This window comes from Dipteris shenzhenensis, chromosome 15 (assembly GCF_047967505.1).
Source record: "Dipteris shenzhenensis isolate YYH24624 ecotype China chromosome 15, Dip_SZ_1.0, whole genome shotgun sequence".
NCBI lineage: Eukaryota > Viridiplantae > Streptophyta > Polypodiopsida > Gleicheniales > Dipteridaceae > Dipteris > Dipteris shenzhenensis.
The window spans coordinates 15,195,116-15,213,503 of NC_141610.1; the positions used below are offsets into that span (position 1 = coordinate 15,195,116).

The following is an 18,388-nucleotide window of genomic DNA, read 5'->3' on the forward strand; positions in this document are numbered from 1 at the left end:
CACAATACTCATGGACCTTGCCACATAAGCTGGTGCAATTCATACTATCTCTGAATATTATGTCAAACCCCAATCACTAGACTGGTGGAATCAGTATGTCATGGCTACACATGCCGATGATGCTAGGTTCTATGAGGTCTTTTATCTCCCTATTAGTCTTTTCACGGAACTTTGTGCCTTGTTAGGCACTGAACTCCAACAAGGCCCTATCCCCTCATCTCTCGCGAGTGTTAGTGGACGCCTCCTACCCATTGAGAAGCAAGTGGCTATTGCCGTCTTACGTCTTGCTAGTGGTACCAAAGTCATTCACATTAGCGAGCACTTTGGGATCGGGAAGTCCACTGTCTCAAAGATTGTCAATAAGTTCGTCAAAACCCTCTTGCACTATCAGGACCAGTTCTTGCATTGGCCAAGAACTCCAACTCAACTTGCCAAAGTGAAGCAGAGCTTCTTTCGCCAACGTGACCGTCCCAATGTATGGTGCCATGGATGTGACCCACATTGAGATGGAGGTGCCCGTGGAGGAGTGTAGTGCTGATTGGTACGACAAGGATAAGAACATCTCCATGTCCTTGCAAGCAGTCGTCGACTCCGACATGCGATTCTTGGATGTCTTTGCAGGTTGGCCAGGGAGCTCCAATGACAATCGTGTGCTTCACAATTCTGCTCTCTTTCATTGTGTGGAATGAGGTGCATATCTTGGTAGTGAGCACTTCGTGGATGGCACTTTTTGCATACGTGAGTACATCATTGCTAATGGTGGATATGGCATCAAGCCATGGCTTATGGTGCCTTACGAGTTGCCATCCACCTTCAAGCAGAAGGACTACAATTTCTAGTTATCTTCATCTCGCATTGTGGTTGAACGAGCTTTTGGGCGTCTCAAAATGAAGTGGCAGTACCTCCTCAAGAAGATTTCCCATCCAACACCAAAGTACGTAGCACGCAATATAGTTGCATGTTGCATCATGCACAACATGATACTTGGTGAGGATACAGACATTGCCATTGATGATTCACTCATGTATGGTGCAAGGCGTGGTTGTAGATGCCAAGTTAAATATCCACGTATGCTATCAAGGAAGTTTACACAAGACCTCCTAGCGGACTACTTGACTGGGGACTTAGATGCTTTGCATGCTAATGAAGGAGGGGGGGGGCACTTGGAGCCACGGAAGACATGGATGTGGATGGTTTAGGGCATGATGAGGTGAGAGATATGGAGTTGTAATTTTGGATGTTTCCTCCATACTTTTAGTGCCTGATGAGGCATGACATATGGACTTGTACTGTTCGTCTTCTCTCTTAATTTAATGAAGACATGTTTTGTTGCATATGTGAATCCTGATCTTGCATTTCCTGAAATGATGTTAGCACAATGCACTGCAAAACCAAGGGTTCCCCACATCGAGTAATAAAAGGATCCTCTCATAGGATAAGCTATTGCTCCTGCTGGCCATAGTTTGCTGCTACAAAGACGCATAGTACTATTTCACGCTAGATTAACCGTTCATGATTTCTCCACCAAGGTTGGGCTGTGGAATTTGATGTATGCCACTTAACACTAGCCTAAGAGGCATCTTGATGAGAACATGGATGCCAACAAATTTGGAGATGAAGTGGTAGAGGAGTCTAGTGAGGGGAGCAAGAAGGATGAGAACAATGGCATGAAGCACCCCGCCAGTTTAAAGATGGTGAGAGCATGGAGTAAGATAACGAGCTATGGCCTTAGAGGAGGGTTCCATCAAGGTTAGAGATGATGCACTGAGAGTCTAGGTATGGACAGGTGGGGACAAGGGGATGGTGGTTGGTTTGCTAGAAGCGTTGGACTTAGGCAATATGCTAGCTTGAAGTTGATACGAGAAAAGGTCAGCTAGGAAATTCCCAAGTATTGAGGGAGGTCTTAGTTTTCTATCATAATATAGGAGATAGCTTTGGTGTATGCATGATGCACAAGTAAAGGTGTAAAGTAGAGATCTCAAAATTTATCACTGCTAGATTCACTTTCCAAGGCATGCAAACCTTGAAAAGTAAGTGCATAACTCTCATGCACCATTACTTTACCACTGAAATAGGATTGGCCTACATGACCGTCAATTCAATTCGTTTTCATAAAATTTTCCTCGTTAAGACAAGAAACACGTTTGATTTATTTTGCCTTTAATGATAGCATGTAGTTTTTCACACAAATACCCGCCGACACTCACAAAGACGATGGAAGTGATACTAGAATCTACAAATGCATCTTTCAACATGCCCCTGTGGATAATAATCTGATCCAGCAAATACATGGCCTCGCCCTCTTTAGCACTGACACTCCTTTCCTTAGGCTCCTCCTCAATCCAATACATCTATTGAAGAGGACGAGCAATTTTCAATAAATGAGGAAGACTAGCCTCTACCAAAGCCTTAGGAGAAGGCTCTTGATTGACTCTCCATCACTAGAAGCCACATTAGAAGTGTCCCCTTGTTGATTGGTTAATGTAATGGAGGTGAAGCCACTAACTACATTCATCAAAAAAAGCTATAGGTAGTGGTGGGCACAACATCCTCGTAGGATACGAGGTGACTACTAGGACCAAATCCTTGCAAGCCTCCAATATAGGACACAGATGCAAGGATATAGCCGGCTTGAAGAATACCTTTTCAAAACAATCAAAGCTTTAGGCCATTGTGGAGCCAACCAAGACTGGATTGTCCACCAAACTTACATGCCAATGTGACGTTGTGGACTTATTGGCTGAAATTTAGAGCACTACATTGAGAGACTTGTTCAATTTTCCTTGCTTCGTCTCAACTCCAAGATCGTGCCCAATATGAATGAGGGTCAGCCGCAAGGTCAAGACATAAGCATGCACCTCAGAGTTTGAAATCTCCATGGCTATCATATCTGAATGAGGACATGCATGACACCGACTTTTGGAAGCACCCACTTTTGGAAGCCATGGCTCCAATTTTGCAAAATTTCACTGACAAGTCGACCCCTACTCTTTCATCTAGGCCGTCATTAGCTCCAATGTGCTACGCTGAGGTGTGATCCACAGATGGATCACAAGCAGGAAGGGGGGCATGTTAACCACATTGGTTAACAAAGGCACACTTTTGCATTAGCTTATCTTTAAACCAATTAGACCTTTGCCTGAGTGATAGTCCTATGCCCAAGGGCATACAAATCTAGCCGACAACCTATAGAGGACGAGCTAAAATGTTGAAGACAACAAGCCCTCATAGAGTAGGGCAAGAGCTAAAATTTTGAGAATAGTTGCAGCGCTCATAGTAGAAGAGTAGGAGAAAAAATCAAGCACGGAGGTGAATGGAATCCAAGCATTAGCATACAAGAGAGAAGGAGAGGACATCTGCAAGCCAATTTTGAGGCCAAGGAAGAGATAGGGATGAGAAAGGAGTGGCTCAACCGTGGTATAGAAGGTGGAGAGAAGATAGTGAGGCTTCTAAGATGTAATAGAAGGCAACGAAGTGAAGATGAGCTTTTGTAAAAGGTTGTGGAAGTGGGAAAGGAAGAGCAAGCTTGTGAGGTAGGGCTTTCCAATCCTTTGGTGTCCTTTTGTAGGAAGCAACCATAATAATAAGCACATATTAGATGAGGGGAAGGGACTCAACAATTGAAGGGGTGGTGACTGTTCCAAAGCAAAACTTGCTAAATTCTTGGTTCCTCATGAGAATAAAATGGCTACACAAACATCAATGGATGAGCATGAGTTTAACTAGGTAGCATTAATTGGGTGGGAGACAATGAGTAGGAGTTCAATCCCCATGCTACTATATTGGAAGGATGTCTCTACAATCTATCGTATCAAGTATTGCCTATGTGTGCAAATGAGCACACCCTCAATCCCAAAATGCACCATCTTGAATCCACAGCCAAACAATGGCTCACTGCACAAATACCTGACAAAGATAAAAACACCTGCAAGATTCACTTGCAATGAGGACTCTCCAAATGACCAAGGCACCTTTTTGCAGAAAGACTAGAACAGCCCATACAATACGGACTGTACGGTTGTACGGACAGCTAATGAGAGTTGTACGACCCAGTGTAGGTACGATTGATCAGAACAATACGGATGACCGTACTGTTGTACGGCCTAGTACACGTTGATGAAGGAGTTGTTGCAACACCTCCCTTCACCTGCTTATAGTGATCGGGGTTTGACATAATATTCAGAGATAGTATGAATTGCACCAGCTTATGTGGCAAGGTCCATGAGTGTGGTCTTCAATTGTGAGTGGATGAAGGCAAGAAGGAAGGGCATGTGAAAGTTGGAGGTGTAAAGAGCAGCTTGCATAGGCAAAAGGACAATCAAGCAAGGAGTGAGCTCCTAGAACGACATGGAGAGATCGAATCTCTATGAGAAGCACACAAACGATGCAAATGAGCATACAATGTGGTGACAAGGGTAAGCAAGGTGACGGAAAAGGCCCTCACAATTTGGGTTGAAGGCATGGTGCCTTGGATGGAGAAAAAGGAAGAGGGTGAGGGGGTGGAGTGGAAGGAGGAAGTGGAGAGGGAAGAAGAGAGTGAGGGAGTGGGCTCCAAGGAGAGTAGAGGAAATGGAGTGGAAGGAGGGAGTGGAGAGGGAAAGTAGAGTGGGCAGGAAGGAGTGAGGTAGTGGAGTGGAAGGAGGGAGTGGAGTGGACGTAAGGAGAGTAGAGGAAAGAAGAGCGTAAGCGAGTGTGGATGGAGGGCCTTCAAAGGAGGAAGGGAAGTAGCTATTTGGAGTCGTAGAAGGATGGAAGGAGGAGGTCGCTTTATCTCCCTATTAGTCTTTTCACGAAACTTTGTGGCTTGTTAGGCACTGAACTCCAACAAGGCCCTACCCCTCATCTCTCGCGAGTGTTAGTGGATGCCTCCTACCGATTGAGAAGCAAGTGGCTATTGCCATCTTACGTCTTGCTAGTGGTACCAAAGTCATTCACATTAGCGAGCACTTTGGGATCGGGAAGTCCACTGTCTCAAAGATTGTCAATAAGTTCATCAAAACCCTCTTGCGCTATCAGGACCAGTTCTTGCATTGGCCAAGAACTCCAACTCAACTTGCCAAAGTGAAGCAGAGCTTCTTTTGCCAACGTGACCTTCCCAACGTATGGTGCCGTGGATGTGACCCACATTGAGATGGAGGTGCCCGTGGAGGAGTGTAGTGCTGATTAGTACGACAAGGATAAGAACATCTCCATGTCCTTGCAAGCAGTCGTCGACTCCGACATGCGATTCTTGGATGTCTTTGCAGGTTGGCCAGGGAGCTCCAACGACAATGGTGTGCTTCGCAATTCCGCTCTCTTTCATTGTGTGGAATGAGGTGCATATCTTGGTGGTGAGCACTTCGTGGATGGCACTTTTCACATACATGAGGACATCATTGCTGATGGTGGATATGGCATCAAGCCATGGCTTATGGTGCCTTACGAGTTGCCATCCACCTTCAAGCAGAAGGACTACAATTTCTAGTTATCTTCATCTCACATTGTGGTTGAACGAGCTTTTGGGCGTCTCAAAATGAAGTGGCGATACCTCCTCAAGAAGATTTCCCATCCAACACCAAAGTACGTAGCACGCAATATAGTTGCATGTTGCATCATGCACAACTGGTGAGGATGCAGATATTGCCATTGATGATTCACCCATGTATGGTGCAAGGCGTGGTTGTAGATGCCAAGTTTATCCACATACGCTATCAAGGAAGTTTACACGAGACCTCCTAGCGGACTACTTGACTGGGGACTTAGAGGCTTTGCATGCTAATGCAGGAGGGGGGGGGCCACTTGGAGCCACAGAAGACATCGATGTGGATGGTTTAGGGCATGATGTGGCGAGAGATATGGAGTTGTAATTTTGGATGTTTCCTCCATACTTTTAGTGCCTGATGAGGCATGACATATCGACTTGTACTGTTCATCTTCTCTCTTAATTTAATGAAGACATGTTTTGTTGCATATGTGAACCCTGATCTTGCATTTCCTGAAATGATGTTAGCACAATGCACTGCAAAACCAAGGGTTCCCCGCATCGAGTAATAAAAGGATCCTCTCATAGGATACTAGCTATTGCTCCTGCTGGCCATACTTTGCTGCTACAAAGACGCATAGTACTATTTCATGCTAGATTAACCGTTCACGATTTCTAACCAAGGTTGGGCTGTGGAATTCGGTGTATGCCACTTAACACTAGCCTAAGAGGCATCTTGATGAGAACATGGATGCCAACAAATTTGGAGATGAACTAGTAGAGGAGTCTAGTGAGGGGAGCAAGAAGGATGAGAACAATGGCATGAAGCACCCCGCCAGTTTAAAGATGGTGAGAGCATGGAGTAAGATAACGAGCTATGGCCTTAGAGGAGGGTTCCATCAAGGTTAGAGATGATGCACTAAGAGTCTAGGTATGCACAGGTGGGGAAAAGGGGATGGTGGTTGGTTTGCTACAAGCGTTGGACTTAGGCAATATGCTAGCTTGAAGTCGATACGAGAAAAGGTCAGCTAGGAAATTCCCAAGTATTGAGGGAGGTCTTAGTTTTCTATCGTAATATAGGAGATAGCTTTGGTGTATGCATGACACACAAGTAAAGGTGTAAAGTAGAGATCTCAAAAGTTATTACTACTAGATTCACTTTCCAAGGCATGCAAACCTTGAAAAGTAAGTGCATGACTCTCATGCACCATTACTTTACCACTGAAATAGGACTGGCCTACATGACCTTCAATTCGATTTGTTTTCATCAAATTTTCCTTCGTTAAGACAAGAAACACGTTTGATTTATTTTGCCTTTAATGATAGCATGTAATTTTTCACACAAATCCCCACCGACACTCACAAAGACGATGGAAGTGACACTAGAATCTACAAATGCTTCTTTCAACATGCCCCTGTGGATAATAATCTGATCCAGCAAATACATGGCCTCACCCTCTTTAGCACTGACACTCCTCAGGCTCCTCCTCAATCCAATACATCTATTGAAGAGGACGAGCAATTTTCAATAAATGAGGAAGACTAGCCTCTACCAAAGCCTTAGGAGAAGGCTCTTGATTGAATCTCCATCACTAGAAGCCACATTAGAAGGGTCCCCTCGTTGATTGGTTGATGTAATGGCGGTGAAGCCACTAACTACATTCATCAAAAAAAGCTATAGGTAGTGGTGGGCACAACATCCTCGTAGGATACGAGGTGACTACCAGGACCAAATCCTTGCAAGCCTCCAATATAGGACACAGATGCAAGGATATAGCCGGCTTGGAGAATATCTTTTCAAAACAATCAAAGCTTTAGGCCATTGTGGAGCCAGCCAAGACTGGATTGTCCACCAAATTTACATGCCAATGTGACGTCGTGGACTTATTGGCTGAAATTTAGAGCACTACATTGAGAGACTTGTTAATTTTCCTTGCTTCGTCTCAACTCCAAGATCGTGCCCAATATGAATGAGGGTCAGCCGCAAGGTCAAGACATAAGCATGTACCTCAGAGTTTGAAATCTCCACGGCTATCATATGTGAATGAGGACATGCATGACACCCACTTTTGGAAGCACCCACTTTTGGAAGCCATGGCTCCAATTTTGCAAAATTTCACTGACAACTCGACCGCTACTCTTTCATCTAGGCCATCATTAGCTCCAATGTGCTACGCCGAGGTGTGATCCACAGATGGATCACGAGCAGGAAGGGGGGCATGTTAACCACATTGGTTAACAAAGGCACAGTTTTGCATTAGCTTATCTTTAAACCAATTAGACCTTTGCGTGAGTGATAGTCCTATGCCCAAGGGCATACAAATCTAGTGGATAACCTACAGAGGATGAGCTAAAATCTTGAAGACAACAAGCCCTCATAGAGTAGGGCAAGAGCTAAAATTTTGAGAACAGTTGCAGCGCTCATAGTAGAAGAGTAGGAGCAAAAATCAAACACGGAGGTGAATGGAATCCAAGCATTAGCATAGACGAGAGAAGGAGAGGACATCTGCAAGCCAATTTTGAGGCCAAGGAAGAGATAGGGACGAGAAAGGAGTGGCTCAACCGTGGTATAGAAGGTGGAGAGAAGATAGTGAGGCTTCTAAGATGCAATAGAAGGCAACGAAGTGAAGATGAGCTTACGTAAAAGGTTGTGGAAGTGGGAAAGGAAGAGCAAGCTTGTGAGGTAGGGCTTTCCAATCCTTTGGGATCCTTTTGTAGGAAGCAACCATAACAATAAGCACATATTAGATGAGGGGAAGGGACTCAACAATTGAAGGGGTGGTGACTGTTCCAAAGCAAAACTTGCTAAAGTCTTGGTTCCTCATGAGAATACAATGGCTACACAAACATCAATGGATGAGCAGGAGTTTAACTAGGTAGCATTAATTGGGTGGGAGACAATGAGTAGGAGTTCAATCCCTATGCTACTATATTGGAAGGATGTCTCTACAATCTATCGCATCAAGTATTGCCTATGTGTGCAAATGAGCACACCCTCAATCCCAAAATGCACCAGCTTGAATCCAAAGCCAAACAATGGCTCATTGCACAAATGCCTAATAAAGATAAAAACACCTGCAAGATTCACCTGCAATGAGGACTCTCCAAATGACCAAGGCACCTTTTTGGAAAAAGACTAGAACAGCCCGTACAATACGGACTGTACGGTTGTACGGACAGCTAACGAGAGTTGTACGACCCAGCATAGGTACAGTTGATCATAACAATATGGATGACCATATTGTTGTACGGCCTAATACATGTTGATGAAGGAGATGTTGCATGTACGTACGTACGGAAGACTTGTTGGGAGCAGTGCGGACATTGCAAGAAAGTAGGTGTATGGATTGGAGCATGTGTATGGTGAACAGTACGGTAGTCTATTATTAGTTGTATGGCAGTTGTACAACGAAGGTACAACGGGAAGAGGCAGTGGTATCATCCATGGATCTCCTAGTAGACTGGGCAACGGAAGGCGAAGTGCTCCTTTGACTCGATCTCATGTCGGTCACATAGTGAGTAGATACGACTCTCTCTAGGGATCCCCTTCGCTCGTCCACTCTCGATACGGAGTTTGTGTGATGAAACACGGAATTGCCCAATGGTAATCCTAAGTGAGTGTGGTAGGTGGATCTGAGTGTACCCTAGTGGATCAAGGGGAATTTTCGCATTCAGAGTCATGCCATTTGGATTATACAATGCCCCATCAACTTTGCAAAGGGTCATGTACACCGCCTTCAAAGCAAATTTCTTGAATAAATTCGTACAAGTCTTCGTTGATGACTTGTGCATACATTTAGGAAGCCCAAGTCTGACATATCAAATGTAGCTTTCAATTGGACTTTGAAATATGCAATTACTTCCTCATTTGATCCGGTGAGTAGCATGTCATCTACATAAAGAATGATGACCAAAATATCCCCCCATCCTTCTTGATGTAGAGGGTGCTCTCACTTGGACTATTGTGCAGTCCCTTGCTGGATAGAAAGGCATCAATTTTTGCATACCATGCACGTGGGGCTTGTTTCAACCCATACAAAGCTTTATTCAGCTTGCATACCTGATGTGCATTTCTTGAAATTTCAAAGCCCGAAGGTTGTTTGACATAAACCTCTTCTAACAAGTCTCCATTAAGGAAAGCTGTTTTACTATCTAACTGATGAACATTCCATTCAAAATTTGCAACCATTGCTATAACTGACCTGATGGTGGTCATCCTAGATGTAGGAGCAAAAGTCTCCTCATAATCTATGCCCTTTTTCTGAGCATATCCTTTTGCAACCAGCCTTGCCTTGTACCGATCAATGGACCCATCTGGCTTTCTTTTGACTTTGAAAACCCAACGTATACCTATGGCATTCTGACCTGGTGGCAAATCCATGACATCCCAAGTCTAATTTTTATGAATGGATTTCAAGCTTACTCTCCCTGAGAGTCTGAAGCAACCAATGCGGGACTGTTTTAGCTGCATGTATCTCTTGAATTTCTTGCCTGACAACTTCATCCACACCCTGAGGTTGTACTAATTCAGCTGGGGGCTGAATCTGTACATGTGGATCTGGTGGAGGTTGCTGTAAATTTTGAGTTTCAGCGGGGGAACCAAATGCTATAGGAAGCGTCCCCTCAAACACATCATCTGAAGAGGCTGGAATCTGAAATTTAACATGTGTATGTGCACGATTTTCAGAGAACATAACATCTCTACTAACAAAATTCTTGTGTGTATCAGGATTGTAGAGACGATAGCCTTTGCTTTGTGAACTATATCCCACAAAAATGCATTTGAGTGCCTTATCTGACAACTTGTGTTTGAACTCCACAGGCATGTGGGCATATGCAACACAAGCAAAAACTCTGAAATGGTCCCCTGAAGGCTTTCTCCCATGCCATGCCTCATAGGGAGTGATTGTCTTCAAAGCCTTTGTAGGAGCCCGATTAAAAATATAGTTGGCACACATGAGGCCTTCTAGCCAAATTCTATGAGGCAACTTCTTACTTGTGAGCATGCATCTATCCATTTCTATGGCAGTGCGATTCTTCCGCTTAGCTTTGCCATTCTGTTGAGGTGTAAGCCTCACTATAAGCTTATGCATGATGCCTTTTTCTTTCAAAAATGTGTCAAATTCATGAGACAAATACTCCCTCCCTCAATCTGTTCAAAGTGTCTGCACCTTGAGTCTTGTCTCATTCTCAACCATAGCCACAAAGTGTTTGAAATGCATAACACTTCTGATTTTGCCTTGAGACCATAGACCCAAGTGTAGTCAGTAGAGTCATCTATGAATGTAACAAATAGAGATAACCCCTAAAAGCAGGTGTCCTCATGGAACTGCAGACATCACTGTGAATAAGCTATAATTTCGTGTAGCTTTCACTGCACCACCCTTTTTAAAGGGAAGTCTATGCATTTTGCCATTGAATGTAGCCTTCACATGCATGAGGAGAAGGCGACTCCAAAGGAGGCAATGCACCAACCATATCATGCCTTTGAAGTGTCATTAAGTTGCCGTAGCTCATGTGCCCATACCTGGCATGCCATAACTCCGCATTCTACATCACAGCAATGGGAGTGCTAACTGATAATGCAAGATGGGATCTTTTTTCATATAGATCAAGCTGAAAAAGACCCCGATACAAAGTGCCAGACAACATCAGAGCATAGTCATTTTCTTTGTCTTTGACTGCACACTTGTCATCATCAAAAACAACCTGAAATCCTCCTCTATTGAGTGAGGACACTGAAAGCAAATTCTTCTTTATCCCTGACACATAGAGGACATCTGAAATTCTAAAATCTATGCCATCAGTGGATGTGAGAATAATGTCTCCCACTCCACACACTGAATAAGAAGAATTATTCGCACAAGTTACCTTCTTCTTAGTGGGTGAAGAATGCAGAGTTACAAACAGACTCTTCTTGGAAGTGATGTGCCTTGAAGTACCACTGTCAAAATACCAAGTATGAAGTGTTTCATCAACACTAAAGGAGCTTTGAAGGATCGTTAACTGCAAGTCAATAAAGCATATGGGTCAATATCTTTAGTGGCTGTAATATCAGAACTACCCACTGAAAAATCTGAAGTGCAAGATAAAAAGGCATTGTGCTCTTTAACCAAGTTGGCTGCAACATCTCCTCCATCATGAGAATATGGAACTGATGCATTTGACATAGCCATACTAGAATCCCTTTTCTTCTCTTTGGCTATGCGCTTCTTGCACTCTCCAATATAATGACCTGGCTTCTTGCAATAATGACAGAGGCCCTTCTTTTTCTGCTTATTTGTATCACCCTTTGCCTTATAAGAAGGCTGTCCAGAATCAGCTTTATGTTGATGTGTGGGCTGATTGGAATATGGCTTTTGCTGCCCTTTACCCTTGGGCTTGAACTTTGAGAGCATAGCATGGTCGCCAGCCCGGGTTGCCATATTTCTGCGAGTTTGTTCCTCCTGCAACAGAAGTCCTACCAACTCGTGAAAGGAGAGAGGATTATTGCCCCCCCTCAATGACAAATTCAGCGAGGTGTGGAAACCGAGATAGGACTCGGGAAGAGAGTTCAGAGTGGTGGTGATCATTTCTGAATCTAGAATGACTTCATCAATATTCAGCAATTGTTCCCTAAGGTCCTGAAGCTTTGTGAGGTGAGTTTTCATGGAATCTCCCTCCTCCATATGTGTATGGGAAAGTTCTCGTTTCAGAAAGGAAACCCTGGCATCATTTCTTACTGCAAATCGTATCTCCCAAGCTGCCATAGATGTCTTTCATGACCGAATATGAGGTATAATGAACCTCTTGACAGAAAGAGAAATTACTGAAAGAGCTTGTGCATCTCTATTAGAGCATCTATAAACACGTCTCTCAGTTCAAGAGGGTGTCTATTTGCGCATCTATAGACATGTTTATCAGAGCGTCTATTTGCGCATCTATAGGCGTGTCTGTTTGTTATATAGATGCACCTTTAGACGCGGGTCTGTAGACATGCCAATAGACATGCTTGTAAGTTTTTTTAAAAGTTATTGAAACGCGTCTGTGTGCTACAGACATGCCAATAGATGCGCTCGTAAGTTTTTTTTGACGCGTCTGTGTGCGCATCTATAGGTGCTTTGTCTTGTTGTGCATGTTAAAAGTTAGGCTGATCATTTCTTATCTTTAAGGAGTCTCTTATCTTTTAAGGAGTTTTCCGATCTTATTGAGCAAGTTAGTGAACAAGTGTGTTTCATGAAAGAGAGTCGATTATGTTATATGGACCTAATGGGGACGGGTAGTGATAGCCAGCTAGCGCATCATTAGGAGGGGAAAACGAGCATAACCCAACTGTCATGTCTTTTTCTTCTCCTACAATGGACATGACAAAAAACTCGTCTTCGAATCGGACCTTGATGACCTGGTTATGCGATGCACAGGGCGGGATCTTGTAGTTTTTTGGAGGTGGGCTAGGTGAGGACCACTTGGTGGTGGAACTTTACTTGATCTGCTAGGTACATAGTCCTGCCCGAAGATCCAGATGTGTAGCAGATCACGAAGGAAGCTTCATATGGAACCAGCTTTGTGCCTCCTTCTAGAGCATCTTGATATAGCCACTAGCCTGGGTAACCAGGGGAGCAAGCTTTCTTTCTTCAAAAAACAAAACAAAAAAATGTGGGTAGAACTAGGACTGTTCATGCATCCCAGTTACTATGTTATGTTTATGTAATGGATCACGGAGTTAAAGAAAGCAATGTAAAAGGTGGTCAAAAGGTGTCTAAGGATCATGTTGCTCGGATAGTTGAGAACATCATCTTGCAGAACTGTATCTAATTGCTCGGGTACATAAGAACATCATCCTGCACAGGAAAGTGATATTTGCTTTCATTTGATGTCTAGCTCTACTTACTTAAGAATATCATCTTGCAGCGGAAAGTGATGTTGCTTTCAGAACATTTGCTGATTTGAAGAAGCTGGAGTAACTAACGAAGGCGACATCACTTGGAGTTGGAGGGTGTGGAGGATTGGGAACCTCCTCCTCGTTCATCTGTAGATGCTGCAATATCTTGGTCATGGAGGGCCTTTTATCTGCATCGTGTTGAATGCACCAGTAGGCCAATTTTATGGTATTCTTTATCTGCAATCGTCTGATTTCATCAAGGTCTAGGTCTGCGTACAGTCGACGATCAATCACTTCAACCCATCTCCCTTCCTGTACCATGGGGAATGCCTCCACAGGGAAAAATGAACCAGGATTATCTGCTTCCACAATTCTTCGCCCACTTACAAGCTCCAACAATACCATTCCGAAGCTGTAAACATCGGCTTTAGCCGTCACTGCCTGGCCAGCCCATATCTCTGGAGCTACGTAGCCAAATGTGCCTGCGAGGTGCGTAGATTGAACAAGAACCTGGTCTCTGCTGAGCAGCATCGACAGCCCAAAATCAGACACCTTTGCATGAAACTTTTCATCTAAGAGAATGTTTTGGGGCTTGATATCCAGATGCAAGATGCCGTTCCGGCATCCTTCGTGCAAGTATGCGAGGCATTGAGCCGTCCCTATGGCTATTTGCAAGCGGACATCCCATTCCAGGAATTTCTTTGGATTGAAGATCCAGGAATCCAAGGAGCCATTGGGCATGTACTCGTACACCAGAAGGCGGTAAGACTCTTCTGCACAGAAACCCATCAGATGCACCAAATTCAAATGGTTTATGGTGCCCATCGCTTCTACCTCTGCTCTGAATTCCTTCGTGCCTTGGTTTCTGCCGCCCAATTTCTTGACTGCCACTACAATCTCGCCTGGAAGACGACCCTCGTACACTTCACCGAAACCACCAGCGCCTAGCTTTCTAGACGTAAATTCTGAAGTTGCGTCTTCTAGCTCTTTGAACTTGAACCTTCTAAAAGTTAAATTGTCTAGATCTTGTTCCTCTTTGTACAGAACTGATTTGTCCTCCCGATGCACGCGCTGCTTGATCCAAGAGAAGCATTCGTCCTTGAGGATGCTGAGGCGATGGCGCAGCTGCATCCAAGCGAAGCCAATGAAGACAAGAGCACCTACGACAGCACCCGTTACAGATAGAATTATTCTTCTAATAGGTTTCTTTGGGCTGCTAGCTGCGCACGATGATACAGTTTCTGTGCTTCGATTGGATGTGGAGGAAATCTCCGGCCACAAGAACACTCCATGCGATGTCAGAGCTTGTTGGCCCCTGCAGGCCACTGCCGTCCACGCAGTTCCAGGCTGTGTCCAAAACTCGTAGTCGTTTGTATCCGTCCCCGGCTTCACGAACTCCCACGGTAGCCAGGGTATGCCACTCCCGGCAATCGCGTCAATCATCGGACCCAGAACATTTGCCTTCACCGAATCGTTACCCGTGCTTCCCAACTGCTCCACTATCACCCGCTTTCCCTTAGCGAATGCTTTGGACTTCGTCATTGCGAGGGCGTTGGGGATGGCGTTAATGATGTTTCCGAGGGCATGCACGCTCACGACGTCGATTAGAGAGCAATTGAAATGGTTGTCCACTACACTACTTTGAAAGTCGACTCCCCCACCTGAATGCACGAGAAGATTTACTAGTGTCGCATAGCAGATTAATACTTTTCTCAAGCTGTCTCATTCCTCGAGATCGATCTATTGAAATAAATCGTTACCTGTGACAATAAGTATTCCCTTCGAGATGTATTTCTTCATTGTGGCAGCTCGACGGCAGGCCCAGTCCCAGTCTGGATTATGCATAGACGCTTGTGCTTCGTGTTCAGGCTCGAATCCGAAAACGGCCTCGTTGATCTCTCCCCACGTCCGATTACTATGAAAACGCCACAGATGGAAATTAGTCGTGAGCAATGGCAATCAATCCATGAGACGCCATGGAAACATGTATTTACTTCTTCTTCGCTTACCCAAAGTTGGGGTTCTGGTGAGTCAAAATATGCTTAATTCTACGATCGAAGTCGGCCTGGGCTTTCTCATCCGTGTAGAACACTCTTGGTTGATTGATAGTGGTATTGCAGTTCGGGGACGTATCTGTGATATTGTACTTGCCCACATAGGCATCTCGCGCCCAGCATCCAAGGGAATACCGATCGTGAAGCGCAATCAAGAGCTTCAATCCATAGCTTGTGACTTCATACATGAGCGTGTCGATCATTTGGAGAACGTCATCGTGGTATGTACCCACTATATCGGGCTCCAGTTCAGGAACTCCAGGAGAACTCGAGTTTTTCTGTCCCAAATAAACGTTAGTGAGGTAGATGCGAACCACCTGCAGGCAAAAGCGGCGACCAGTGAGGCAAGCAAAGCGTGAGTGGATGAAGTGGGTCTTCGGGCAGTACCTTAAGGCTGTTGGCTGCCAGGGCACTGAGGTGAGCTTGGCGGTCGTCTGCAGGTAAGGTGTGAAGGAAGTAGGAGTTCACTCCACCCCATAATTGAGTAACAGCAAGAAGCTGGCAGGGGAGGGGGATGAGAAGGAAAACCAGACAGAAATGGGCTGCTGCAAGAGTCTTCATGATGATGAGTCCTCCACCAAGCCTATGGTAAAGGCTTCTTATGTGTTGGGGAATGCCCGCTCCATAGGCTGCTTCTTATGGGCTTTTCCCGCCGAGGAGTGGGCTTCCGACTTTCGGGAAAAGCGGACCCGGGGAATGCACTCAACATCACTACGGACCACACCGTTGAAAATCGTGCTAGACTACAAACGTCTCTACCATCATTGCGCAACTACCACTGTGTGTACGTTTATCACAAATTTCGATGCAGAAACTTGCAAGGGTGGGGAATCACTTTCCCACACCCGTGGACTATCAAGATGTAGGTAGTGTATATATATTGATAGCTTGCAGTTACACTAGTATATTGATAATTGATAGTATATATATTGATAGCTTGCAGTTACACTAGTATATTGATAATTGATAGTATATTAGTAGCTGGTTTTTGTTTTTGAGACCTAGATAATTAAGAAATTGAGAGCTTTTTTAAAGAACAAGTGGAAATTCACAATGGAATAAGAAATTACCTCCATTTTCCCACAGTAGTCGTACTAGTGAGACCACTTCCACATAGAGTTCATTTTCTAAAAGTGGTACTAGCCAGACTAGTGTTGGAGAGTACATTTTCTAAGTGATGAAGTGGCACTTATTTCCACATAGAGTTCATTTTCTCACAATGGTACTAGTGACACTAATTTCAAAGAGTACATTTTCAAAGTGATCACTATCCTCACAATGGTACTACTGAGACTAATTTCAAAGAGGTCATTTTCAAAGTGATGACTTTCTAGCTGTTCCTCACCGCATGGTCCAAAGGCCACCTTACTTTTTTGAAAGAGTGGTACATAGTGGCTCGTGATGTGAGACCATTTTCTAAGAGTTATTGCACATGCACAGGTTGGTGCGTAGCCTGTGCACGTCATGGTGGAGCGTCCTGGAGTCGAGATGTGGGACCCATTTATGTTCACATGCTAGAATCACCCTGTTCAACTGGAAGTCGGGTCCCTGAAGGGGTGACCAGCCTGTACATAATTAATGCCCCTCCATCTTTCAAAACGGACCCTCTCCCTCCAGTTTTTTCAAAACGGCGACGTCTCCCGCCCTTCCTTCCTGGCTTCAATACCCCCCTTCACCTGCTTCGACCTCCTCCTTCCATCCTTCTACGACTCCAAACAGCTCCTTCCCTTCCTCCTTCGAAGGCCCTCCATCCACACTCGCTTACGCTCTTCTTTCCTCTACTCTCCTTACGTCCACTCCACTCCCTCCTTCCACTCCACTACCTCACTCCTTCCTTCCCCACTCTACTCTCCCTCTCCACTCCCTCCTTCCACTCCATTTCCTCTACTCTCCTTGCAGCCCACTCCCTCACTCTCTTCTTCCCTCTCCACTTCCTCCTTCCACTCCACCCCCTCACCCTCTTCCTTTCTCTCCATCCAAGGCACCATGCCTTCAACCCAAATTGTGAGGGCCTTTTCCGTCACCTTGCTTACCCTTGTCACCACATTGTATGCTCATTTGCATCGCTTGCGTGCTTCTCATAGAGATTCGATCTCTCCATGTCGTTCTAGGAGCTCACTCCTTGCTCGATTGTCCTTTTGCCTATGCAAGCTGCTCTTTCCACCTCCAACTTTCACACGCCCTTCCTTCTTGCCTTCATCCACTCACAATTGAAGACCACACTCATGGACCTTGCCACATAAGCTGGTGCAATTCATACTATCTCTGAATATTATGTCAAACCCCAATCACTAGACTGGTGGAATCAGTATGACATGGCTACACATGCCGATGATGCTAGGTTCTATGAGGTCTTTTATCTCCCTATTAGTCTTTTCACGGAACTTTGTGCCTTGTTAGGCACTGAACTCCAACAAGGCCCTATCCCCTCATCTCTCGCGAGTGTTAGTGGACGCCTCCTACCCATTGAGAAGCAAGTGGCTATTGCCGTCTTACGTCTTGCTAGTGGTACCAAAGTCATTCACATTAGCGAGCACTTTGGGATCGGGAAGTCCACTGTCTCAAAGATTGTCAATAAGTTCGTCAAAACCCTCTTGCGCTATTAGGACCAGTTCTTGCATTGGCCAAGAACTCCAACTCAACTTGCCAAAGTGAAGCAGAGCTTCTTTTGCCAACGTGACCGTCCCAATGTATGGCACCATGGATGTGACCCACATTGAGATGGAGGTGCCCGTGGAGGAGTGTAGTGCGGATTGGTACGACAAGGATAAGAACATCTCCATGTCCTTGCAAGCAGTCGTCGACTCCGACATGCGATTCTTGGATGTCTTTGCAGGTTGGCCAGGGAGCTCCAACGACAATCGTAGTCGTTTGTATCCGTCCCCGGCTTCATGAACTCCCACGGTAGCCAGGGTAGGCCACTCCCGGCAATCGCGTCAATCATCAGACCCAGAACATTTGCCTTCACCGAATCGTTACCCGTGCTTCCCAACAGCTCCACTATCACCCGCT

The 18,388-nt window shown here is 45.0% G+C and overlaps 1 protein-coding gene across 1 annotated transcript; it reads right to left on the bottom strand.

Moving 5' to 3' along the window:
- Nucleotides 1-13,195: 13,195 nt before the first annotated feature.
- Nucleotides 13,196-15,937, bottom strand: LOC147893426 (uncharacterized). Its single transcript, XM_087385731.1, has 4 exons — nucleotides 15,764-15,937; nucleotides 15,332-15,693; nucleotides 15,083-15,237; nucleotides 13,196-14,983 (listed from the first exon to the last, which is right to left on the bottom strand). The coding sequence occupies exons 1-4, from the start codon at nucleotides 15,935-15,937 to the stop codon at nucleotides 13,341-13,343; spliced, it is 2,334 nt and encodes a 777-aa protein (XP_087241857.1). The 3' UTR covers nucleotides 13,196-13,340.
- Between the last annotated feature and the right edge of the window lie 2,451 nt (nucleotides 15,938-18,388).

Coding starts and splice junctions, on each gene's coding strand:
- LOC147893426 (XM_087385731.1), bottom strand. CDS start 15,937: ATGAAGACTCTTGCAGCAGCCCATTTCTGTCTGGTTTTCCTTCTCATC. Junction 15,238..15,331: donor CACCAGAACCCCAACTTTGG/GTAAGCGAAGAA, acceptor GCGTTTTCATAG/TAATCGGACGTGGGGAGAGA. Junction 14,984..15,082: donor GGGAATACTTATTGTCACAG/GTAACGATTTAT, acceptor TCGTGCATTCAG/GTGGGGGAGTCGACTTTCAA.